This window comes from Jatropha curcas, chromosome 8 (genome assembly GCF_041381405.1).
Source record: "Jatropha curcas cultivar XTBG-Jc1 chromosome 8, XTBG_Jcur_1.0, whole genome shotgun sequence".
Lineage (NCBI taxonomy): Eukaryota > Viridiplantae > Streptophyta > Magnoliopsida > Malpighiales > Euphorbiaceae > Jatropha > Jatropha curcas.
The window spans coordinates 7,764,856-7,790,511 of NC_143158.1; the positions used below are offsets into that span (position 1 = coordinate 7,764,856).

The 25,656-nt window shown below is 32.9% G+C and overlaps 2 protein-coding genes and 1 pseudogene across 7 annotated transcripts; 1 reads left to right on the plus strand and 2 right to left on the minus strand.

Annotated features, from left to right (window-relative positions):
• Positions 1–735: 735 nt before the first annotated feature.
• On the minus strand, positions 736–3,639 carry LOC105643978 (protein BUD31 homolog 2-like; annotated as a pseudogene). The gene is made up of 4 exons (XR_016322117.1): positions 3,358–3,639; positions 2,040–2,148; positions 1,477–1,664; positions 736–1,199 (listed from the first exon to the last, which is right to left on the minus strand). The product of XR_016322117.1 is annotated as a protein BUD31 homolog 2-like (transcript).
• Positions 3,640–3,693: 54 nt separating this feature from the next.
• Positions 3,694–10,738, plus strand: LOC149494123 (26S proteasome non-ATPase regulatory subunit 13 homolog B-like). Its single transcript, XM_089725002.1, has 6 exons — positions 3,694–3,983; positions 4,758–5,204; positions 5,791–5,871; positions 8,801–8,997; positions 9,118–9,217; positions 10,307–10,738. Exons 1-6 carry the CDS (start codon positions 3,834–3,836, stop codon positions 10,490–10,492), a joined length of 1,161 nt encoding a protein of 386 aa, XP_089581128.1. The 5' UTR covers positions 3,694–3,833; the 3' UTR covers positions 10,493–10,738.
• A 1,725-nt stretch (positions 10,739–12,463) lies between these two features.
• Positions 12,464–22,528, minus strand: LOC149494124 (Protein phosphatase 2C family protein). Of its 5 annotated transcripts, none has more exons than XM_089724996.1 (9): positions 20,877–22,528; positions 19,808–19,935; positions 19,103–19,169; positions 18,557–18,641; positions 16,932–17,101; positions 15,300–15,446; positions 14,177–14,305; positions 13,138–13,306; positions 12,464–12,949 (listed from the first exon to the last, which is right to left on the minus strand). In XM_089724996.1, exons 1-8 carry the CDS (start codon positions 22,359–22,361, stop codon positions 13,142–13,144), a joined length of 2,376 nt encoding a protein of 791 aa, XP_089581122.1. In that variant the 5' UTR covers positions 22,362–22,528; the 3' UTR covers positions 12,464–12,949; positions 13,138–13,141. The 5 variants fall into 5 exon arrangements, with proteins under 5 accessions (XP_089581122.1, XP_089581124.1, XP_089581125.1 ...); XM_089724998.1 differs by lacking the exon at positions 12,464–12,949 and having other exon boundaries at positions 13,017–13,306; positions 20,877–22,057; positions 22,163–22,526; XM_089724999.1 differs by lacking the exon at positions 12,464–12,949 and having other exon boundaries at positions 13,017–13,306; positions 15,300–15,443; positions 20,877–22,057; positions 22,163–22,524.
• Between the last annotated feature and the right edge of the window lie 3,128 nt (positions 22,529–25,656).

A 25,656-nucleotide genomic window follows, 5' to 3' on the forward strand; every position in this document is an offset into this window, starting at 1 on the left:
TTCTATAATGGGAAGTAACTTCCTTTTAAGGATGACTAAGGAAGTTGTACTTCCTAGTTAAATTCAATGACCACTTTACTTATTATCTAAACACACTTAAATTTATAATATGAACATTATTGTCTTTTGTAATTTACTTTCTAAGAAGTTGATTTGCATATCAAATATGTTCAAATTATATTTCCTGGGAAATTATTTCCTTGAAAGTGTTATCTTTCCGAGAAGTATAATTTTTGGATAATAGATCATTTTGAACGAAAGAATGCCTTAAATTAGCTAGATATCATTGGAGGTTCATGAAATCCAATGACATTTTATTTTGAATTAAACTTAACTAGATTGGTTCTGTGGCTCCAACTTATGAAAAACCCAGAAAATTAGAATTTTTTTTTTAAAAGTTCTCATTTTTTTTCTCCGTATATAGTCAGAAATACTTTCATTGAATACTTTCGTTTTCAACAAAAGTAAATATTTTTAACTTGTTTGGTCCTTTAATGGCCTGTAAACGGGCCCTATAAACTGAGTTTAGGCAAGTTAATTCATATATATTATTCTTTTTTTTTTTAACATAGTAAAAGGTAAAAGGGAGTTCAAATCTGAATGTGTCAACATTTGGAATGGGGAGAAGGATGATCATAATATTTCAATTCTATATTATATATATTACATACCATCAACCTAATCACGAATCTTGTTATATGAAAAATTATTATGTACCATTTGGGATCAAACTCGTGCGTTTGCAAAATGCCAATTTTGCATTTTATTTTACAAATGCTAAGTTAATTGCATGTTACAAATTTTAAAATCTCTACATAAAAATCCATGTACAGTTGATGAAAGACCATATATTCACTGACTCACAATATCAGTAATTGTCACTCTATTTACAGAACAAAATTCTTCTTGTCTCACTAATGAATTAGAATTATCACCCAACTCTCTCAAGATATCTTTAATTTACATCTCAACAAGATAACCAAGAGAACAAAGCAACCCCGCATGTTTTCTACGCTAGATAGACAAAAAAGACGTCAATCAATCTCCGGTTGCACAGCCCCTGCAACCGCAATGGACACATTCTATAACCTCTTCTCTCAGGTTCTTAGGCACCCAGCAAACACATGTCGTTGCGAAGTTGTGAACTTGTGATCTCGCGGTTGCATGCAACTTAAGCAGCAGAGACGTTCATAACCCGGCTGTAACTCAAGCAGGCCACAAAAATTAAGTAAGAATCATATAGTCATATGAAATCGCAAAAAATTTTTATCAAACAATAAATAGAAAATGAATCTCATATATATATAAACTTTTTGTTCAACTTATTTTTCTGCCACTAACCAAAAATCCAAAAGTATTTATTCATGCTGTTGGTGATTAGCCACATTCAACTTCATATATCGGTTTGTTTTCAACACAAGATCAAAAAAGAAAAATTAGAATTGCAATTTCAATTAACAAACTTGTAAGACTAACCTTCTTCCACTTTGCAACAAAATTCCGGTCAGTGTAGCCTTGTTCCAAACAGAATTCATACAATTCCTTGGATATTTCTTTCCTTTGATGATAAAGATCGAAAATGCAGTGGCTCTTTTGATGCGCTATCTTAAAAATAGGCCGTAAAGCCTCGAATTTTCTCTTACCATTGTGTGGGTCATTCTCAGCTGTCCAAACAATTGAAGACATACCACTATCAGGTTTACAAAGCTCAAAAACATAACAAGGGAATGCTAGCCTAACTACAGTCATTTCCCATTCAACACTCGCCTCACCGCTTAGTTGGTCCACTTTATCTCGCAATTTTAATAGATGACCGGTAGCCTATTACAACCAGTTACCAACTCTTTTAATTTTCAAAGAATGGAGAAAAAACCAATTTAACACAACACTGCTAACATGATGTCCTAAACAATGTCTGCTAAAATTGAGAGATGAATGGACCAATTAAAAGTTGGTGTCTTTTGATAGAAAAAGAACTAAAAGCTGACTGTAGCTATGACGATTCCCCATTAAAGTATTATGTTGTGAAGAACACTAACCTTCTCTCATTTTTGCTGGTAGTACACGTGGAGTAGGCTCAATCAATTCCCAGCCCTCAGGGTACTTGACACGATTAGTCTTCACCTTTGGCATTTTTTCCTGTTTGATCTGCCATCAGAGAAGGCAACATTAGTTAAAAGAAAATCTCATACAGTTCAAACAAATCACAAAAAAAAGTTTCAATCCATAAAAAAAAAAAAAAACCATAGATATATATATATATATATATATATATATATAGATATATATATTTTCCTTGCTTATAAATGTTACAATAAAGAATATATATAGCGTAAAGACTGCCCGGGATGTCAAGATTTCAATCAAAACAATCAATCATTAAGAATTACAGAAGCAAGAAGAACTTCTTGTTTCCACTAAGTATGATCTATGAAAACTTTCTCTATCTTAATCTGATGACAACCCATGAACATGAGCTTAAGAAAATCAACTAAGTGTTTCAAAGCCAAATCATAATTTGGTATTAAGGCCTAAAAGAATTCAATATCCTATACGACTCTCAATTTATACTCCCACCTAGAACTACATTTCAGCAGAAAACTAAGTTAATTGATTCATCATTTGTTTTCTCTTAATTAGGCCCAAAAATATGAATCCTAAAACCCTTTTTCTAATACAAGAAAATAAAACACATCAAACAGATAAAAAAAATGTATGTATATTTCTTTCATGATTCTTGCCACTGTCTATCTTCTCTAGAAAGAAGGAAGCAATTATTTAGTCTTCGAGGAGGATATCCGGAGTATCTCTTCGACTCTACCAATGGCGGGTGTGTGTTTGTGTAGCGAAGAAATCAAACGAAAGATATTTCAAAAAAGAGAAAGTCCTGCAAACTGAAATTACTCTCGATTAATTTTCTTCTAGCGAACTATGCCGGCGGTGATCATGCAACGTCGTCCGGCGGCGGAGTTTTACGGACGCGAGTAAAAGTCGCGGCTGGTAGAGTGTGTAGGGACTGTAGTATAGAGTGTACAGAGAGGACAAGACGAAAACTGGTTTTTATAATATTGGGGTTCAATTCCTAAAACTAAAAGGAAATCAAAATTCAAATTTTACTTTAGGTTGGATTGAAATTATGGGTTATGTTGAATAATGATTTTCTAAAATTGAGTATCCATCCAACCTCAAATCTTCAAAAATGACAAAGGAGTTTTTAGAGAGAGAAAGCTTGAAATCCATGGTAATCGCATATATTTTAAAGAGAGAAAGCTTGAAATTGGCTTGATTTGCTAAAGTAGAAAAAAGTCAATCCAATGAGACTAGACGAACCTCAAGCAATCAATCATGGCGTCTCACCTCAGACGTTTTACATGAATCCTCTCTTCTGCCACCCCTGCTGGACCCAACTCGGTTAAGGCTTTCTCTTTCGCAGCGACTCCTATCACCGCAACACTCTTCGATGGCGAAGGTATTGGTCTCAAACTCGCCGAATCTATCATTTCCAAATTTTGATCAAGATGTTTGAGGGTGGCGGATGATCGAGGGACAGAGGCAAAGGTAAAAACGATCCTTTTGGCAAGAGTAATAAATAAAAGGGTAGTTTAGTCTTTTAAATGCACTCCAATGGCAAGCAGGAGTATAATTTTTTTGACAGAAGAAATGTTTTAATGTAATTAAAAAATATAAATATTCTTTTCTTTGTCCTCAAGATAGGAAAAATCAAATTTACCGTATAAATGGAAAGAGGATTGCTTAAACCTCTGTTATTTCAATAGCTTCAAATTTCAGTTTTTTAATTTACCTCTGCAAATCATAGTTTAGAAATCTCTACCATGGCGGCTCTACAGTATCTGGAGTCTCTGCGCAATGCTCATCCCGATCAAGCTGAGTGGTGTAATGCCCTTGCGGATCTGTACCAGAAGAAACTGTGGCACCAGCTTACTCTCAAGCTCGAGGAGTTCGTTGCACAGGCTGTCTTTAAGGTCTAATGTTTTGCTTCTCTCTTTTTTCTGATTTTGAATTTGGTTAAATTTGGGAATTTTGGGATTGCGTTGAAATAAAACGGAGGGTGTTCCTTTCTTTATTTGCTGGAAAAGATTTTAATGAGATTGTTAGGGTATCAATTGTAAATTAGGGTTTCTGTATCTATGCTATTTTTATTTTGTGGAATTTGTACTGTTACCTAACTCTTACATATGTTGCTTAGAGTCCTGATATATATCTAGCTGATATTTTTAGTATTACATTGGATATCAACACTGGCAACAAACAGCAATTTGAAGACATAATGGATAAATGTGTCTCAGAATCAGACTTTTATTACTTCAAGAACGTGGAGTTGTTATTATATGCAGATTTAGTTTACTTGTCAATTCTTTAAGCGTTGAAATCTTTGTTTGCCGTCTTGAACTGTTCCGTTAAAGCATAGAGTTTAGAGTCTGGCCTACACATCCTTCGTCCACATTTTTAAGGGATTATTAAATGATTTTCGGTTCTTATCTTCAATCTATTTGCCAACTTTTTTTTTGTTGCTGTAAATGCTCAAAAACTTTGCATTTGCACTTGATCATGGCATGTTATTTATGGACTTTTCCATCTTATTTTGCTCTTCCTCACCTGCGCCATCAATGATATGCAGTTCCAGTATTAGGATGGCTCCTCTTTGCCTAGTTATTAAGTTTGTTGGCTGTTACTTATCAGAAAAGATTCTGTTTTTCCAGGTTTAGCTCTTAACTTATTCACGGTATATATTTCAGGCTGGCGATGCTCTGCTGCAATTGTATCATAATTTTATCTCTGATTTTGAGACCAAAATTAATCTTCTCAAGCTTGCACATTTTGCGGTTATAGTTTCTCGGCAGTATAAAGAGAAAGAAGCTGCCATAAGCTATCTTGATGGGGTGACCGAAAAACTTCAAGCATCAAAAGAACAACGCAGTGAAGAGCCAATTCTTTACGTTAAGATGCAATTAGCCATGTTCAAGCTTGAGCAAGGGGATCAAAAAGAGTGCAAAAAGCTTCTAGATGATGGAAAGAGCACATTAGATAGTATGACTGATATTGATCCATCTGTCTATGCCATGTATTATTGGGTATCATCTCAGTACCATAAGCATCGTAAAGAATTTGCAGAGTTCTATAGAAGTGCTCTTCTTTATCTGGCATACACATCAGTGGAATCCCTCTCAGAATCATTTAGACTGGTACTTGTTTTTACTTCTGAGTCTATATTACATTTCTTTTTGTGCTATCTTTACCTAAGGTTGTTTCTCTAGTTGCTTTTTCCAATATATTGCAACTTAAAAAGCTTTATTCACTTATTATGGTTTCTCCTTTCCTCCTCTTTTCTGAAAATCATGTTGCTTCTATTATCATGTGCCTGCTGAGTTAAAATATGATGTTACTGATTTGTGTTTTGGAAATAATCCTGCCTCCCTCTTTGCATGAAAACTAAAATGATAATTTAGCTGGAAAGAAACAGATATCTTGTAATAAAGCTTAGCTTTAGTCTTCAAACCAGATTGAAGGTTGATATGTGTGAGAAGTCCAAGGTTGTATTGTTTTTTCCTCCTACTTTGTGCTCCTTTTAGTGCATATTCGGCATCGCTATTAATTGGGAGGTGCAAATCTTTAGTAGCCCCTCAATTGTGAATTCTAAGGATTGTTTGTTGCAGTTATTAACACTTCTAGTTACCTTCCGATATAATATATTCCATGATTAAATGGCAACTTTCTTTTTGTTGGTTATGTTCATAATTTAACTGTTTACTTTACTTTTTTTATCTTCAGGATTTGGCATTTGATCTTTCTCTTTCTGCACTTTTGGGAGATAACATCTACAACTTTGGAGAGCTGCTTGCTCATCCTATTGTAAGAATTTCTTCATAGCTTCTTTGCCACAACATCTGTTTATTGTCTATGAGTTTTTATCATCTAGAATGGTTTGCTATTGAATGTATTCAGTGCTTATTGCCTATTAGTAGCTTTATAATTGTAGGAGAGTTGATTCCAATGTTTCATTTTTTCTCTCTTTTAGTCTCTTGTCAATGACTAAAGGACACTTGGAATCAACTTAGACAAAAGGTGTAAGTAGCAAAAGTTGGAGATAAAATAAGCGAATGGGTGAAGGACATCTCAAATGGTACAGTCATATGTTATGTAGACCCCCCACATACCCTGCTTCGTAAATGTGACATTTTGGTTGTGGAAGGTGCTCAAAAGAGGAGATAGATCATGAACCATATGGAGGGAAGTTGTCCCGGAGGATCTCCGGTCTTTGGATATCAATGAGGATCTATCTAGGAACAAAGTAGAATGGAGATGAAAGATTCATATAGCATACCCTATTTAGTTATTGTTACCTATACATGCTTTGTTTTATTTGTTAATGTAGCTATATGATCTACTATTGTTACCCTATTTAGCATACCAATAACTAAATAGTAGAATGGATAGAAATTAAGTTTCCTCTTTACAAAAACTACATGTTTCATAATTTCACTATTGCCTCTTGATACCTAACCAAAAACTGTTGCTTTTCGATTCTTTAATAGCAAATATCCAACTGAATGAAAGATAGATTTGGTTGTGATTCAGTGCTAAAATATCCTTTTATCATGTCTTATAGAGTTAGTTCAGATGCACTACTTGAAATTATTCTCCAAGAAGCACAGCTTCTTGTTGTGAATTAAGGGGAGTTCCCATAAACTTAGATCATAACTGTAGGAAGTACCAGAGATATAAACTCAAGGATTCTTTTGTTGCAATGATACATTCTGATTTATACAAGACTAACATCATTGTCATAGTGTTCAAAACATGGTCTTGAGGCTCAAGGGTCATGTGACTTAGAATGTGTTTTATGAGAGAAAAATAGAAGAAGATGTACATGGGTTCTTATTATCAAGCCTGCTCAAATGGAGTCTCTGATTACAGCAATCTAAGGTAAGTAATTCTATGACATTGTTATGACTTCTGATCTCTGAAGTTCCTCTGACATGATCCTGAATGTCTATACGAGTCAAGATTGAGAAAAAGGGAGTTTTCAAATCATTCACTCGTTTATCATATCCACTGTTAAAGCTCACTCAGTGGAAGTTGCCTATCACTAAATTACATTCAATTATGGTAATTGCAAATTAAAAATTTGTGGATCCATTCAGTTTTGGGTATTCAAGGCCTTGGTGGCAAGGAGTGCAATTATTCAGTTAATCTTTCACTTTCTATCATACACTGCCAGAGTTTACAGTTGAGAGTTACATTTCATTTTGAGAAGACGACGAAATTTAAAAACTAATTTAATACTTTTTACTTGTGAGATGATTTTTAAGATGATTTAATCATCTCAAAGGCAGCTGCGGCCTAAATGTAGGTTGTGTTGCTAGTGAAAGTTACTTTGATATAGAGACAACACTCATCCTATGGTCGCATGAGCAATTTTGAGATGGAATGTCTTTTTGGCAATTTGGAAAGATTACTTGTGATAAATTCTAATCTAAGCATATTATGAAAAAGTAAATAACTTCTCATTGGAAAGTATTGAAGTAAGGGATATAGGGGAATTGATGGGATGTTTGGTGTATCAATGAATGATCTAGCATAGGAATTGTTGGATGATTGAACCACAATGCAAGATGTAAATAGGGGTGCAATTCCATGCCTAAATGGTAGAGTCGGTGCTCTGAATTTCAAGGTCAAAGTAGCTGTTTGTACCTAAGAAATGAATATCATGAAACTGATAAACTTACAACTTGGGCATGGTTCCAGTTTGTTGGCCACTTATCTTTTAGGAATTCCAAAGTTTTGGTTGCCCTAATCCATTGTAAAAATATTAACTCCTTGTTTGGAGCAAATGAATTCCACAAAATTTTGAGGAATTTATTTAGAAATCTATATTTTTATGTTTGGAACGAAAAAAATGTAGATTTCAATTTTGAACATACTACAAAATTCCAAATGAAAAAATTTAGCAAACTAGCTTTTTATGACAAAACTACCTTTCTCTTTTTATAAAGTCAATTTTTTAATTTTTTTTACTTATTTATTTTATCAAACTTGACCAAAACCATTTAAAAAGTTTATTTTTTATAAAAATATTTTCTTAGTATTGTGTTTTTTTATTTTAATATTTTTCCTCTTTAATATTAATATTTTTTAGCATTTTTTTTATTATTGAGGAGAGAGATTCAAGTTAATTGTACATTTATCATTAAATTAAATGAAGTAATTTTATTAATATTGTTTTTATTTTATATATTTATTTTAATAAAACTATAAGAAATTATGTAGCATAACATAAATATAATTGGTATTTATCATTTATTTTTGTGAAATTACTATTTCAAGGATATTTTAGAAAACAAAAGTAAGTGAATTTTCAATTATGAATTTATTCCATATATTATTATGTGGAATTCGATTGAATTATATGTTTTAAATTAATCCTACCAAACATGAAAATTCATTCACAAATGAATTCTACTTGTTTTAAACTAGAATTCATTTACAAATGACTTTCATATTTTGAACATTTATACCAAATGGAGCGTAAAACAAATGAGTCATCCATTGATAAATATTAGTGCTTGTTCTTGCTCTGGTAGAGTGCATCTCCAAAATAATGCAGCATGCATGCTTATGAGCTCTTTTTTCTGAAAACCCCTGCTGATTACATGGTGAAAGATACTTTCGATTTTGCTTGGAGTGGCTTGAAATGTAGTTCCGATTGTGTGACTGATGTAGGCTTTTTTTTTTTATTCAATTTTATGTTTGAGATGTTGACCATCTAATCCTTCAACAGATAAAAAGTCTTCAGGGAACACAAGTTGAGTGGCTTTACTATCTTCTTCAAGCCTTCAACTCTGGTGATTTAGTTCGCTACCAGGAGTTGTGCCAAGTGCATAATGCATCTCTGAGGGCCCAACCGGCTTTAGTTGAAAATGAACAGAAGCTATTGGAAAAGATTAACATTCTTTGCCTGATGGAAATCATCTTTAGGTATATTTTTGCCTTATTAAATCTTCAGTGGTATATTATATAATTTGCATTTATTTGTATAGAAAATTCAGCATTACCTGCATCGATTATTTATAGACTGAACTAAGACATTCCTTGCAGTCGTCCTTCAGAAGATCGAACTATTCCACTAAGTGTCATTGCTGACCGCACAAAGCTTTCCATTGAGGATGTGGAGCATCTTCTCATGAAGAGTCTTTCTGTAAGTCTCTTCTGATATTGAAAATCAGTACTCATTTTTGTGGATTGGTTTTTTATTTTCTAATACATATTTTACTAGAATAACCATTCTCTTATTCCATCATGAGGATATAATCTCGTAATGTCTGACAGTTTCTCTATGTCGTGACCATTTGATTTAACTGTTACATTAAACGGAATATTAAAAAACTATGATCAATATTCAGTTAAATATTGCAATGCTTGATGTCTACAATTTGTGAGAATCATGTTGGCATTCTATGCATGGATTTGAGAGTAGTGAACAAGATATGATTCTTTTGTTCGTTCACAAGCAGTCTTAGCCATGGCTAAATAGATAGCACGAATACAAAGTGCAATTAACACACTTGAATTGCCTTCCAATAAGTTGAATTTTCCTGGTTGGATCAATGGTGTTTGGCTTTCAAGTTTAATTTTGTAGGTACCTCTGGTATTAATACATTTACAAGGTACAGTGAAATAAGGGAGATAGGTGTGTGGTTATTTATTAGTCTTATATCGCCTTGATGCACATTTAATGTCTAGAAGTCATAGTAAACCTGATCTCTAAAGGCACATGCTGCCCATTAGCACTGAAACCTTTAGGACATGATATTGCTGCTAAGTAATGGAGTGTTATCTCGGGATTCAAGTTAAGTGCATGATTCCCATATGCAAATGCAATTGCAGTCTGAAGTGAAAGAGCCTAAATATGAAAACAAAAAGTTGGAAATGAAATATTGATCATTTATTTTCTTAATAAATCATGGGATTGTATTATTACTATGTATCATAAAGTATGGAAATTTAAATTTTTGAAAAATTTAAAGAACTTGATGATATAGGGCTTCTTAGTTTAATGGAACCTCTACTGAGTATATAGTTTGACAAAATTGAATAATGTAATTTTTGCTGAGTACAGATCGAACCATTTTTTCTTCAATCTGATCCCTAGTTCTTTCACAGGAAATTTTAATCTTTTTTTTTTTTTTTCATTAATAATGATGTACAACATGCTATGTTATTAGCTGAAATCTGGTCAATTCGTTCTGCTGCTATGTTATTTGTGACCAGAACACTTGTATTACAGGTCCATCTTATTGAGGGTATAATTGATCAAGTTGAAGGAACAGTACATGTATCCTGGGTGCAGCCTAGGGTTCTGGGGATTCCACAGATCAAATCCTTGCGAGATCGACTGGATAATTGGCTGGGTAAAGTACACACTGCATTATTATCAGTCGAAGCTGAAACACCTGATCTAGTTGCATTATAATTTTCTCTTTTGGCCCTATCCAATGTTTCTTTCTGCTTATTGTAACAATTCCTTAGATCAAAATTCGTTGACAGGAGAATTTGTATTAAGGTTTTCAGATTAAGATTTTCTTCTGATTCATTAGGTTTTGATCCAATGGATATAATTTTAGGGAATACTTACCTATAATGGTTGTATCTATTGCTCATACATCATGTTAATAGTTGATTGCATTTAAAAAAAAATTTAATCTTTATTACTGTCTTATCCCTCTTTTTCCTCTTAAAAAGGTACTTGTATCTTTATTTGTGTCAGCTGTCATTATCCGGCATATGCAATTTTTTCTCATAACTATGTTTATTAAATAGGTAGGGTTATAACTAGGGGTTGAGCATTTGGTTCGGTATTTTCAATCAAATCAGTTTGGTTACTGAGGTTAATTTTGTTCGGATTTTCGATCTGTTTGGTTCAGTTAGTAATCAAAATCTATTAGTTTAATCGATTTTAGTTTAAGCACCTTTAATAACCTAAAAAGAAAATCCTACATTGCGAAAATTAATACCTTAAACAAATGACAATAATAATATTGCTAACTTATTATAAATAGCTAAATCTATTTGATAGAAATTTATTTCACCTCATTCACTCCATGTATAATTATTGTTGTGAGAAATTACAGTACAGTTTCTATTTTACTTATATATATATATATATATATATATATATATATATATATATATATATATATATATATATATATATATATATTCTATTTTATTTCGGTTTTGGTTCCCAATTTACTCGAGTTTTATTTGATTCGATTTAATAATTGGCTTAAAACTAATCGAATGTTGACCTCCTATTTATAGCACTTCTATAAAATTGGTGTTTGTGCTCCCATTGGTAAATTATTATAATAGATTTTTCTATTTCGATCATACCCTCAATAATAGGTGAATAGGGGTGAAATATTAGGTATTTATATTTTATTCCCTCTGTCTCAAAATTATAGTCTCAATTTTTTTTTTTTCACATTTTAAGAATAGTTATTAAAATAGTTTAGCTATAATTTTTTTCTTATTTTTCAATGTATACCCTTAAAAATCTTAAACATTGTGTATTAATTATTCATATAGATTTTCAAAATAGGATGAATGATTAGTATATCAAATTTTAGAATTGCACACCAAGACATAGCCTAATGGTAAGTGTATATATGACTTGATAATAGATTCATATTGGAATCTTCCTCTCCCAATACTCAAAAATTTTAAAATTAATTATCTTAAGACTTTTTTACATTATCTAGCAAATTCATTATTTTATCCTATCCACTTTCTAGCCACAAAAAGACATTTTACCTTCCATTTTAATTTTCATTTAAGATTTTGAAACTATATTAATTTTTTTTCATTTTTATCCATATTTATTAGTATAATTTATTTTTATATTTATATTTAAGAAGCGCAATTCAGACATTCTATAATATATTTTTAAAAAATCAATGAATTTCAATCATTTTCTTACTTCTTGTAAAAAGAACAAATGTTAACGGATATTACTATTAAAGTGGGGCAGAGAGAGTATTAACTATTCACACAGATTATTATATAACTATATTGTGGGAAAGTGAAAAAAATATTTCTAAAAGAACAAATCCGTTTCATAATTTTCATTTTGGTATGACTTGCACACATTAATAACATTTAGTTAATATAGTTACACAATAACTTTTGTTTTATTTTTTCTTTAATATACACTTACATTATTCCTTTAAAATTAAATGTCTATATTAAATTATTATTGAAATCAAACCATAATTATCCGTCCTATAATCAAGGTAATTCGTTAATGTATAAATAGAAGAGTGAAAGTTCATATTTTAATTTCATTTGTATTTTTTTTTTTTGAGAAAATTATTTGTATTAAGTTTTAATTAATGGTAATATAGCAGATTGATTGATATATTTATTGAGAAAGAAACATATTAAATAAGAGAAATAATAAATTTTAAATATTATTCACCTCCGAAAAGGAAATAAGACAATAATTTGGACGAATGAAAAAATAAAGTAGAAAAAAAAGTGTGTGATAGAGGAAGTATATATTACTCTCTCCGTTCCATTTTGTTTGCTTAGTTATTATAGGAGATTAATCGTGAAAACACAAACTTTGACGAGATTCACTAACTTTAAAAAAAAAAAAAAAAAAAAAAAAAAAAAAATCTCAACTGCATTTTTAATTTTGGCACGCATAAATGTTAACCCGTCAATCCCAGTTAAACAGAAGTTTCTCCAACTGAATTCTTTTCCAATTTACCTAGCTTTCAGGATCACCTATTTTCTTTCGCATTTTCCCTCACTTTCTGATCTTCCAAATACCTAAAAGTTACCTTACCTTTCCAACCTGAAGCTCTACTCTACAAATCCAAAGAGCCAAGGCAATTCCTATTATTCTCTCTAGCTTTTTGTTCCTTTACTGTAAAAATAGAAAGAAAAAAAAAATCACAACTACAAAATAGTGATCAATTTATCAAAGGATCAACTTATGTGAATCTGCTAAAATTTGATACTATTATTATTAGAATTTACAAAAGAGTCAGCAAGTAATTTCTTGTCACAGTTATAAGATCCTACGTTACAAATAGGAAAGGAGCTATTACAAACCAGATTATTTTCTGTTTCGTAGCGAAGACACAATGACAGTTACATGGTCAGGTTTGCCACCAGTATATCCCACATAACCAGCTGCTTGAGCTGCATCGGCAAAGGGAGTCCTCATGGAAGTCGACTTGCCCACTTCTTGCGCTCTTGCAGCCAATAAATCTGCCATTTCCTAAACCATGTATAAAATAATGAACAAACAAAAGAATTACAACCTGAGAATCCAGACCAGATATTGTTACAACTAGATTTGCTTATTATTACTTTCTCGGAGTGGAGCAGTTGGAAATTCACTTAAGATCTTATTTGGTATAAATGAATTTTACAAAATTGTCGAATTCATTTGAAATTTCATGTTCTTTTCTTCTTTGGTATGGATGAAAAATATTCATTTTGCTCATAAATTCAATTTATGATGTTAAATATAACTAAACTAAATTCTATATTTGTAAATAAATTTTTACTTCAAATTCATTTACACTAAATGAGAATAGGAAGCAGTTTACAGTTTTATAACAACTATTTTCAAAATGACCAATAGCCAAGATGTTGAGTCTCATGTTATAATGATCCGATTGGATTGCTTCCATAATGGAATATCTTGAAAGATAAAAAAATAATGGAGGGGCATCCACATAACTACCATCCCCATTTATGTGAGCTTCACACCAAGAAGCGAATTTGCAGTCTTTGTATGGTTGTTGAAAGTCAATTTCATCAGACATTTACCTTTCGTTTGGTATAAATAAATTTGCCATATACAATTTATTTACAAATTATATGATTCGATAAAATCCTACCATTTGAAACTAAATTTTATGCAACAATTATTTTGGGATTAAGGCTTAGTGCTGTTGTTGTATATGATTAGATATAGTTATATTGAATTCCATAAAATTTAGTTTTAGGAGTGAAATGAATATTTTCATTTACACCAAATATGAAAACATGACATTTCTGAATATTTTCGTTCATTACAAACATAGCTTTTCATTTGAAAGAATGTTGAAAGAAGTATGGAAGTTGGTCTTAGAATTTGTACCTGAGGCGCCAAACCTGTTTGCAGTAATTTGGAGATGATTGAAGCTATTTCTTGGTCATACAGATTGTCAAAAAGGCCATCAGTAGCAGTGACAATAACATCTCCTTCATCCAGATTAATTTCATATCCCTACGCAAAAAATTAGCAGAATTATTATCTTTGAAAGACTTGAATGGTGTACTTATTTTTCCCAATTTTCATACTGGTTTTGCTCGCCCTTCCTTCTCTACCCTTAAGGCCTTAAATGTCCAAATTCTGAAAGACCTTTATAATGCATCCTCCTCTTGTGTCTACTAAATCAATGTGATCCTAAATGAAATATAGAGGTTTAGATGTTGTTGTTTGACCCTTTAAACAAAAGGGTTAAAAAATTGAAAACTGTAAAATCTCAGTTTCATCCATGTGCATGGCAGAAATGCAAAGATGCACACTTATAAACTAAATTCTATCAGGAAAGTAGCCTTTTTGGCTTCACCAATAGCATAGAAAACTATGAATAATGGCAATATTAAACATAAGACAAGTTTCTTTCTTTAGTTTAAGAAAGTTGCACCATTAATCATAAGGTTTAACTCGTTACTTTTAAATTTTAGTTGTTTGCATTACATTCTTGTCATTGTCGCATGTGAACTTTCTATAATGGGTGAGATATTGCCAAATTGCAGGATATAAGTTCAGATGCATGTGTACATATTCTAGCTTTAAAAGTGTAAGTGTATCTAAATATGAACACAAGTAGGAAAAGTTAACATTTCTATGTTCTAATATGAGAAGGATGGGTGAGTTTGACCTGAATCTTTTTGTGACTGAACTACAAAGTTATTCATACGTCTACATTTGAGTATAAAATGATTATAAATGTACATACAGGTGTTCCAGTGCTACACATAATTCAACTAGTAGTATATATTGACTCACCAACATTTGAACCCCTGAGCTTGTGCATTGTCTCGTACAATTGAGAGCAACAAAGATACAAGAATAGCATATAAAGTAAAGATGTTCCTACCGTAGCTAGAGAGCAAGGGACAAGGATATATTAAACGCATAATTCTGATCAAATTCTACAAAAATCCCAACTTATGAAAAGTGTCAGTTGGACATGAAATTAAATGCACCATACCTCTATGAGTTCAGAAGGACAGTCACCTTTCTCTATCTGCAAGGGAAAGTTGAACTCATGCACCATTGGAGAAGACTTCTTAAAGACAGTACCATTTCTTATAATGACAAATCCTGAGTCTCCAATATTAGCCACGTGGAGAGCCTGCTGATTGAAAATTTCCACAAACAGATGATATCACTATAACTAGGAATCATAAAAGAATGGCATTCTCAGAATGCTGACCATTGATACAATAAAGTAGGATCTAAGGTCTAGAAACAGAAGCATATTTTCGCACTTGGATGCCCACTTTGGAAGAGGAAAAAGAACTTGTCCGGGTATGAAGTTGCATAACCACATTGTCTCGCTCTTACACACAAATAATAATAATAGTAACAACAGCAACGACAACAATAAACAAATAAATAAAAACTCTACTTACAGCTACTTGTTTAATTTGATGATAGAATGGAATTGAAAGAAATTTTTATGATTTATTTTTACATATACAATTCAAGGTCCTTCAAATAAACAACTGAAATATTTAGGACAATCTTGACTTTGAAATAAACATCTGTTGAACCCTTCACTTAAAGCACTCTTCTTACACATTATCTTGCTAGCCACAATTCTTCTCTCTATGATAACATATAACTTTCATTAAAAGTTGATTTGACCTAGAGCTTTTACATTATCTTGCTAGCCACAATTCTTCTCTCTATGATAACATATAACTTTCATTAAAAGTTGATTTGACCTAGAGCTTTTGTAGAAAGTCTTCCGATAACCAGACTGCAGTTAAAACTCGCACAGCTTGGAGCTAACCACAAATTCATTTACACAGGGTGAAGTCAAAGGTTCAAAGATATTCTTAAAAGCCAAGCTTCAGTATACAGATAGTTGATGACTTAACAAGAATACAGAGTATGCATGCATTAATGGTCCACAGAAAAGGGGAACTTCAACGGAACTTTTAGCAAACTCCTGATCAAACTCAAAACTCATACCCCTGTGGGTCCACCACCATGCAGTCAATGGAAATACAGTAAGGGGAGAGATCCTATGTGTGACAGTTAACATGTCTCCCTTGTAAAGAAAGGTGAGACATCGTCCAGTTTATCACCTAACTCTAGAAAACATTTCAAAGGCAGGACGAACGCCCTTTTCTTCAGGAGATTGAAATAATGCGCATACTCTAATTGATGACTCCCACACCAAGATATAGCATGCACTTGTTTTTTATCGACATGTGCATTGACAATTTGTCATAGCCAACTAGGCAATTAAGTATATCCAGCCTGGAGCAGGATTCCAGGAGTATCATATCAATGGCCCTGATTAATGATAATCCTATAATGCAGATTAATCCTCCATAACATGAACAATGTAAAGTTGAAAGTAAAGAATGGCTTTATCGTATCATCTAGGTCTCACGACATATCTGGTTTGGAGCAGGATTTTCCCATTGCATTTGATCACAACCCTTCAGAAATCACGGCTTATATTGATGATAAAGGGTACAACAAAATAAAAGAAAAGGGAATTTTCTAATAATTTTTTTTAAAAAAAAAAAATTGAAGATCAAATAATTGCTGTGTTCTGAAAAGCAAATCATGTTACTCCAGCAATTTAAGTTCCAAATCGCCCCACCTGACCATCAAAATAAGCAAGCAACGCTGTAGATGACCCAGGAGATTGAGTTTCCAAGGCAGCTTTATCAAGAATTTTCACTGGGTCAGTTATTGGAATGCTTTCGCTGTTAGCCACAATTTTCCCACAATTTTTTATCAATTCCTGGGCATATAGTCCAGCGTTAATACCTGTAAAATAAGTGAAATCGAAAAGTATTCAGTCTAGATTGTATAAATCCAAAACGATACTAACAACAATTTCAGTTCATGCAATACTTCTGTTCAGTTGAAGCAAACAGCAGACCAACATCTATTTAAGGTTTAGCAATGAACAACCCCCAGCTCAAACTATTTTTGAGAGGGGGGAAGGAAAAGAAGAAACACTTTCAACAAACTACACTTTCCTATTTACATTTCTTTTATCTATTGGGAGGAGAATATCTTATACTTCAAATTGCAGTTTCTAGCTCCTTCAATACAATTGTATTTTTCCCCAAAAATAAAAATAGATGAGCGAAAGAGAGCTTATTAAGATGTTTGATACTTTGATTAACTTAAGATTTGAGTTAACAGAATAAAAAGCGCTTTGTATTTTCGTGAAGGAGCAACTCTGTGACAGTGTAACCTACAAAAGCTGCTGAATCTGCCGCCTCTTCAATGAGAATGATCATTGGTCCTTGCAAGTAGTTTTCTCCTGAGATTGGGACCTTCAGATCGCTAAGCCTTAGACTAATGCACAGTTGCACAAAAAGAACCTCCTATAGAGAGCTATATATGGGGGCAGTATAATATTCTTTATTTGAGACTGAAAGTTTAGCAGAAACCTCCATTCTGGTGCTTTGTATGTAATGGAATCACATCTGCAATCCTTAGGAATCAATAATAAATTGTCCTTAGTAACCAAATCCATTGCAAGCTATAGCCCCTGGGATAAGTTCTAATCTAATTTTGTGGTTCTACTTATTTGTTTTTCTATTTTCAGGTGTACTGAGCCAGAAACCTAGGTACTCGCACATGAGAGTAAATGTAACCAGCACGAGGTTTCTAATGCAGTGTTCTGCAGCCACCTTTCTACTTCCAGATCCCGGAGCTGTCTTTCATTGGCTCTGTTCTCAGAGAGATTGCTGCATCAATTTTTGAAAACAGCTTCTGCTGGATCAGTTTCAGATCTGAATTCTCTTCCTACATCACCTATGCAATTACTAGGTGACTAGTTAAAAACACTACCTGAATAGGATTAATATAACGCATGTTTCGATATACTAGTTATATTTACTCATTCTACATTCTGCTTCATATATGAAATTCATATGAGTTATTAACTAGCAGTCTTTGACAAAATTCTTAGTTTGGCATATGGGTTTCTCAAGAACCAAAGCTGGCTACCTCGATTAAAATGTTAAAAGCAAGATTTTAGGGCAGAGGAAATATTACTTTGTACACCAGAGGAAAAAAATGAAGCATAAAATAAACATACATAAAAAACTCCAGATGAAATATTATTTTGAACTTTTTGGGATAAATCATTATGCTGGTAAAACATAAAAATATTTGGGACCAAATATTTGTTTTATGCGAGGACAACATATATATAAGACTCAGTAGAGATGCTTTATTTAGATCTAGGAATATGAATTAATATACCTTCAAGCGACCACTGTCCAACTCCATTAGCAATACCAAGCCAGTTTTGATCAACAAAATATGCATCCTCTACACCTGTCAATGCCTGGAAATTATTATTTGTTGAATTACTTAACTGAACCTCTAGATTCTTTTAAAACATCATGTATCTAAAGTCTCAAAGCAATGTAGAGTTTTAAGGTTCATTTTTTAAAGGAAACATTTCTAGATGTGAAGTCAAGAAATCAATCTTCGAACCTCATGCAAACGAATTTCTAGATTTCTCATCAACCTACAACAGTACATTGCAAAACTAGGTAGTCGATAAACAAGACATGGAACCAGATTTATCACACAGGAATCTGGAGAAAAAAAGATAAAAAAAAAAAAAAAAAAAAAAAGAACCAAATAGAAGTTCAAACAAATAGGTGGGCTACAACTGCAAGCAAACAAATTGTCTGAATTCCAATATTTACTCTCTAAATCTTACGTGAAATTACTTTTCAATGTTATTAAAGATAAAAGGGAATTAAAATATGATGAATATGGCCATAATCATAGAGGTACCTTAGAGGGATGTGGCAATGATGCAGCACCGGTAACCAAGTAAAATCCTGATACTGAGATTTCCTCCCTGTTTACAGATAAGCAAAGAAACATGAAGAACAGAAAAATAGGTTACAAAATCTATGCAAATAGATTACCTCACTTCTTTTCTGGCGTAGTAAAGCATTTTTAATAGCTCAAGAACTAGCACTTGTTACCTTTTACATTCATTTTTTTCAAAAATTATTGGAAACACTTATTTTATATTTTGTGAAAATTGAAGAATTACATTCATTATTAAAGTTTAGAAATCTAAAATGCCGTGGAATTGTTCAAAATGCAATAACAAAATCATGGCATACAGTGGATAAGTGGAAGACACGGTATAATATTTGTACAACCGGTCTTGTCTTGGCTTTCTACACCATATTTGCTGAGCCAGTAATGAAAAAATTACGAGGACTGATTAATAATGTAAACACGGAGAAATAATTGAAATAAAAATTAAGAAATAAGTAAATTTCTCATGTTATATACCAGAATAATAAGCAACGTGCCAAATGATTTAATAAAAACTACACTATTTTAAGCACACTTTACATGCTAATGACGAAATAGCAAATGCAAATATAACCAGTCTAAACGAATGCTTGGACTAACAATTTGGAGGAATTGAAAGTCTAATATTTGAGGGCAACGGAGGAAGCGATGAAGTTGGTAGCATACTTAGTCATAGTAGTTCTTATTTGTGACTCTGCTACAAGAGGAATTGACACATTTGCATTATTGCTGCTTTGTGCATCTCCTTCAGCTATCTCTTCTGCATGACTTGAGGTGGCCAGATTGTCATCTAACTGCAATTATCAATGAAATTATGTACATTGAGGTTCGTTGATGTAAATAACCGTTCAGACATATAATAATGAAAAAATTCGCATGCCTGATGCACATATTTTCTAATCTCAAGCGCTCCTTAGGCTGCCAAATGCTGACATGCACAACTAGGATATACTGTTTAGAAGAATGAAATCTATTGTGATTGTATGACCTAAAATCATCCAGCAAGGCTTACTTCTCAACATTTGAGACTCCTCATAGTATTGTTTTATAGTTTATTGCAACAAGCTCAAAATGGGAACTCGAAATTTGTAGACTGGGTAGCACCTATGGTTCAAAGCGCAAATAACAGTCTTCCACCACAAAATGGTTAAAGATCAATAGCAAGTCAAGAATTGAGGTTTGAGCTTGATGCTTCTAGGGTTAAACTTAGAATTGCACCTTGGAGGTCCTGTATTCAACACCCACTGGAGTTGGATTCGAAATTTTTTAGGAAGGAAGAAAGCTGACTCCAGATTGTATAGGCTAAACCTAAGCTGAGAGAGAAAAGGAAAGAACAGAACACGATAACTATCAACTGCAGTGGATGGCCTTCTAAAAACAAAATATGGTCAATTGATGCATTTGCATTGAAAAATCAAGTGCATTTAAATGGTGATACATTAGAAAAGACAGGAATATAGGAAGGATAAAGGAATATTTAATGAGGTTCAGAACAATGGAACAACACCTAACCCAACACATTGATAACCATAAAGCCTAAAATTAAAAGATATTAAATCTTAGCCCATCAAAGAAAGCAATGGTGGGCAGTGTGTCACCTACAATCTCCCAATAAGAGGATCTTGGTACTATAAATAGTCTATGTTAATTGATAGTAAATACAAAAGTAACAGCAGTAGCTGAACATTAAGCATGCAGCTTAGCTCTTTAAAGTAACGAGGAAAAGAGAACTAACCATCTTCAAAATCTCAACTACTTCAGTGTGAACTGGTTCCTCATCCACTGTGATATTAGTTGGTTCCTCATCTATTGTATTATGAATCAGTTCCTCCTCCACTACATTATGAGTCAGCTCCTCATTCATTAAATTATGAACTGGTTCTGCATCAAATGCAGTACGCGTTGGTTTTTCATCAACTGCAGTAAGAGTTGATTCCTCATTCACTACATTATGAGTCGGTTCCTCATTCATTAAATTATGAACTGGTTCAGCATCAAATGCGCTACGAGTTGGTCGTTCATCAACAGCAGTAAGAGTTGATTCCTCATCCACTGCATTAGGAATTGGTTCTTCATCAACTTCAGTATGATTTTGTTCATCATCTACTGCAATATGAGTTGGTTCTTCATCCATTGCATTAGAAATTGGTTCCTCATGAACTATAGCATAAGTTTGTTCCTCCTTCATTGCAATATCAGCTTTTTCCTCATTCACTTCAGTACGAGTCAGTTCCTCATCCACTACAACACCAATATATTCCTCACCCACAGCATCAGGAGTTGGCTTCTCATCAAGAATGACTTTAGCCTCAAAAGAAGCAGACGCAGACACCACTTCAATAAGATTACCTTTGCCAGCACCATTATCAATTACATTGACTGCTTCTGCATGTTCAATGCTATGATCCTCACCATCTGAAAAGATATCCACAACTTGGACTCCAGAATTCTCTCCGCTAACAGATTGAGGTGTAACACTAGTGGTTACTTCAATATCAGACTCATTCAATTCACTAACAACTTCATCCTCACTCTCCTCTTGGGAAACTTCCTGTACAGAAACAGTCCCCAACTCCAAACCAGTAGCTGAAGTAGTAAAATTACCATTGCCAACCTCTGATTGGTTAAAAGAAGTTAAAATCTTAAAATTGATCATCTCAAGAGCATGAGTTCCATCACTTGATTTCACATCTAAAACAGTTAAATGATAATTTGAACCTTCTCCACATAATTCAACTTCCTTAACACTATCAACTTGTTCATTATGAGATTCAACTTCCTCTTTTGAAGAACTAACAGTGTCAATAATTTCTAGTTCATCATCTTTTTCATCAGTTTTAGGTTTTCCAAGTTGATCATTTTCTGAAATCTCAATTACTTCTCCAAACTGGAAAAGGAAACTGCCATCCGATTGCTCTGCCAAAGAAAAACGAAGTTCCTTAGCTTCTCTTAGCAATTGCGAACTTTGATTTATCAACAGGAAAAAGAAAAGAAAGAGAAAAAATGGAAATTGAAGCGTACCGATTGTCGAAACAATACCAAAATCTCCAGAAACAGAGTCGTTGGAGAATTTGGAAGAGGAAATGATCTTGAAAAGAGAATATGGACTGCGTCTTGAAAATGAAGAAATAATTGGAAGAGATGGGAGGAGAATGGGTTTAGGGGAAAGAAAGGTAGAATGGAAGCAAGAAGATAAGAGAAGAGACCTAACATCAGCCATTAATGAATTGATTGGATAAATTCAGCATTTAGCGGTAAGAGTTGATGCACAGGAAAATAGTTGGTATCCTCTTCTATAATTATGTGTTCTTGTATTAGTAACTACCAACGAAAGGGGCAAAAAGATAAGACTCAAAACCATATAATAGACCATTCTCTCTCTCTCTCTCTCTCTCTCTCTCTCTCTCTCTCTCTCTCTCTCTCTCTCTATATATATATATATATATAAGTTGAGCATGCAACATTCTCTCTCTATATATATATATATATAAGTTGAGCAGTTTACATTGCATGGAAGGCAAGTGTAGCCTATGAAATTAATTGAATTTTTTGGATTGTTTCATCAATATATTAAATAGAATCTTTTTTTTTTTTTACTTTGCCCCAGCAATTCTACTAATGCCTCGACTTTTTTAGAACAGGTTCGAGTTTTGCGCTTATATTCATCACTGTAGGAATCGGGTTCAAGCTTTCCCCAGCTCCTTCTCATCAATGGACTCTCCCATCTCTTCAATCATCTGATAACCAGAGTCATTCTTTGATAAATGAATTATCAAGTATGAGGATAATAATAAGTTGTTTTATATTTTTAGATAACGCCTTTCTCACAGTAACATATATTAGTTACATTCCATCAAGATAATGTATTAAACTAAATTAAAATCTAATTATAATACTAATAACCCAAGTCATAAAATAAGAAATACTTCATTTATAATAGTAGCTAGGATACGAAACGCACGGAATATATGTTAATAAATAAATAATTATTTATAATAAATAATAAATACTTAATTTTTTATTTTAATATAATTAGTTTAAATTAAAATTAAATTAAAATACATATAACTCATTATAAAATAAAAAATATTTAATTATTTACTTTAATGATTACCATGATTACCTTGACGTATGGAATAGTTTTATAAACCAAAAGTTAGGTTGCAAAGACACGAAACACGAGATACGGAAACGTATAAAATATGATAATAAATAAATAATTATTTATAATAAATAATAAACATAAAATAAAATATTTAATTTTTTATTTTAATATAAATAGTTAAATTCTCAAAATTATTATCACTGTTTAAAAATCTATATCTATCTATATTTATCTATATAATATATTAAAGTATGGTAGTTTGCTTTATATAGAAGCCGAGTGTAAGTTGCACAATTTACCACTTGACATTATTTTGGATTATAGAATGCCAGATGTTATAATTCACACAATTTAGTACAATTGTAAGAATTGAAAAAAAATTAAATTTCTTATTTCAATGACACAAAAGCAAATTAAAAAAATACTTTATTTTTATCGGTAAAATAAAAAAATCTTAGTTAATTAGATTGGTGTATGGAGTATTCTCATATACTAGGAGCTAGATTTCACAAATATAGGATACGAGATACAAGAATATACGAGATATGATAATTTTTTAGAAAAAATAGGACATTCACACGTTTAGTACACAGTACACTAAATAAGTAATACATTAATATTTCAAATAAATGATAATCATTTATAATAAATTATAAACACAAAATAAAAAAATTTTAATTTTTTATTTCAATGACACAAAAATAAATTAAAAAAACACTTCATTTTTATTGGCAATAAAAAATCTTGGTTGATTAGCTTGGCGTAAGGAGTAGTCTCATATACTAGGAGTTAGGTTTCACGGACACGGGACACGAGATACGGAAACGTACAGATGCGATAATTTTTAAAAAAGGTAGGATATCCATATGCTTTGGACATAATACACTAAATAAGTAATACATTAATATGTCAAATAAATAAACAATCATTTATAATACAACATAAACATAAAAATAAAAAATACTTTATATATTATTCAATGACACAAAAGCAAATTAAAAAAAAAAAAACATTTTATTTTTATTGGTAACAAAAAAAAACTTTGGCTAATTAGCTTGGTGTAAAGAGTAATCTCATATACCAAGAGCTAAGTTGCATAGACACGGGTGTCACGGTCCCGTATCACGCACCAAGACTAGACCGTGTGGCACTTACTTGGCACACCCTCAAACAGGCCAGCCAAGGATATCAATTAGTTATCTGCAAGCCAATAATGGGTGTTAGAACAACATAATACCAATATATAATCATATGGGTTCGAATATAAGAACAATTCAAGCATCATCGAGGAACACATAACAGAACATAGCACATCATCGCATATAGAGGCAAAATGGTAATTCTTATTTATATATCAAATATTATATCGAGGTAACCAAGATTACAATAAGGCAACTAATGGTACATTTCATCGGCATAGGGGCACTTGTGAAGGGCCGAGACAAGGACTTTAACATCCAAGTGACTTTGACCACTCGTCACTCCCCTACATTTTCGCCCACCCAAACGGTCGACACCCTTGTCGACTCGTCACTAAGAATCTAGCTCCTGAAGTGCTCTTCTATAGGAAAGGGTGCCTTGATGGTACTCATATACTTTGTCTCGAAATTGGTGAAGGTCTTCTTCTTTCTCCCAAGTGTTCTCTAACGACGGTAGGTTCTTCCATTGCAATAGGTACTCTTGATGTCGACTTCCTTTCAGCTTGTGAGTCTCTAAGATCTTCTCCACTTCTTTGTCAAAGGATGGCTTCTTGTGAATAGTATGTCGTTGAATGGGATGTCGGTGCAGCTTACTCCTCTGACATCATTCCCATCTGGATGATAAGGCTTGAGCTGACTGACGTGGAATACAGGGTGGACTCCCATCTAAGCTGGCGTGTCTACTTTGTAAGCTACCTTCCCTACTTTGGCGATGACAGGAACCGGGCCTTCGTATTTGCTCATCAATCTCTTGTCATGGTTGGGAAATCGAAATTGGTCGGACGTGATCTTGATCAGTACTAAATCTCCGACTTCAAATGTGAGTGGTCGGCTGTCTTGATCCGCCCATTTCTTCATGCGTTGTGCTGCTTTCTCTAACTGCGCCCTAGCCATCTCCGCATTTTATTCCCATTCCATAGTGAATTGGTATGCCTTTGGGTTTCGCCCAGTGTACGATCTATCTAGTGCATATGGTAGCAATGGCTGTTGACCTGTAACAATCTCAAATGGACTTCGATTAGTAGAAGAGCTCTTTTGAGCATTGAAACAAAATGGGGCAATATCCAGTAAGTGGGCCAATTTTTCTGACTAGCAGAAACAAAATGGCGAAGATACTCCTCTAACAGGCTATTGAACCGTTCTGTTTGGCCATCAGTTTGGGGATAAAAGCTAGTGGACAAGTTCAACTGTGAGCCGAGCATCTTGAACAA

Coding starts and splice junctions, on each gene's coding strand:
- LOC149494124 (XM_089724996.1), bottom strand. CDS start 22,361: ATGGCTGATGTTAGGTCTCTTCTCTTATCTTCTTGCTTCCATTCTACC. Junction 19,936..20,876: donor TAGTTGAGATTTTGAAGATG/GTTAGTTCTCTT, acceptor TGATAATTGCAG/TTAGATGACAATCTGGCCAC. Junction 18,642..19,102: donor CATTGCCACATCCCTCTAAG/GTACCTCTATGA, acceptor AATAATTTCCAG/GCATTGACAGGTGTAGAGGA.
- LOC149494123 (XM_089725002.1), top strand. CDS start 3,834: ATGGCGGCTCTACAGTATCTGGAGTCTCTGCGCAATGCTCATCCCGAT. Junction 3,984..4,757: donor TTGCACAGGCTGTCTTTAAG/GTCTAATGTTTT, acceptor TATATATTTCAG/GCTGGCGATGCTCTGCTGCA. Junction 5,205..5,790: donor TCTCAGAATCATTTAGACTG/GTACTTGTTTTT, acceptor TTTTATCTTCAG/GATTTGGCATTTGATCTTTC.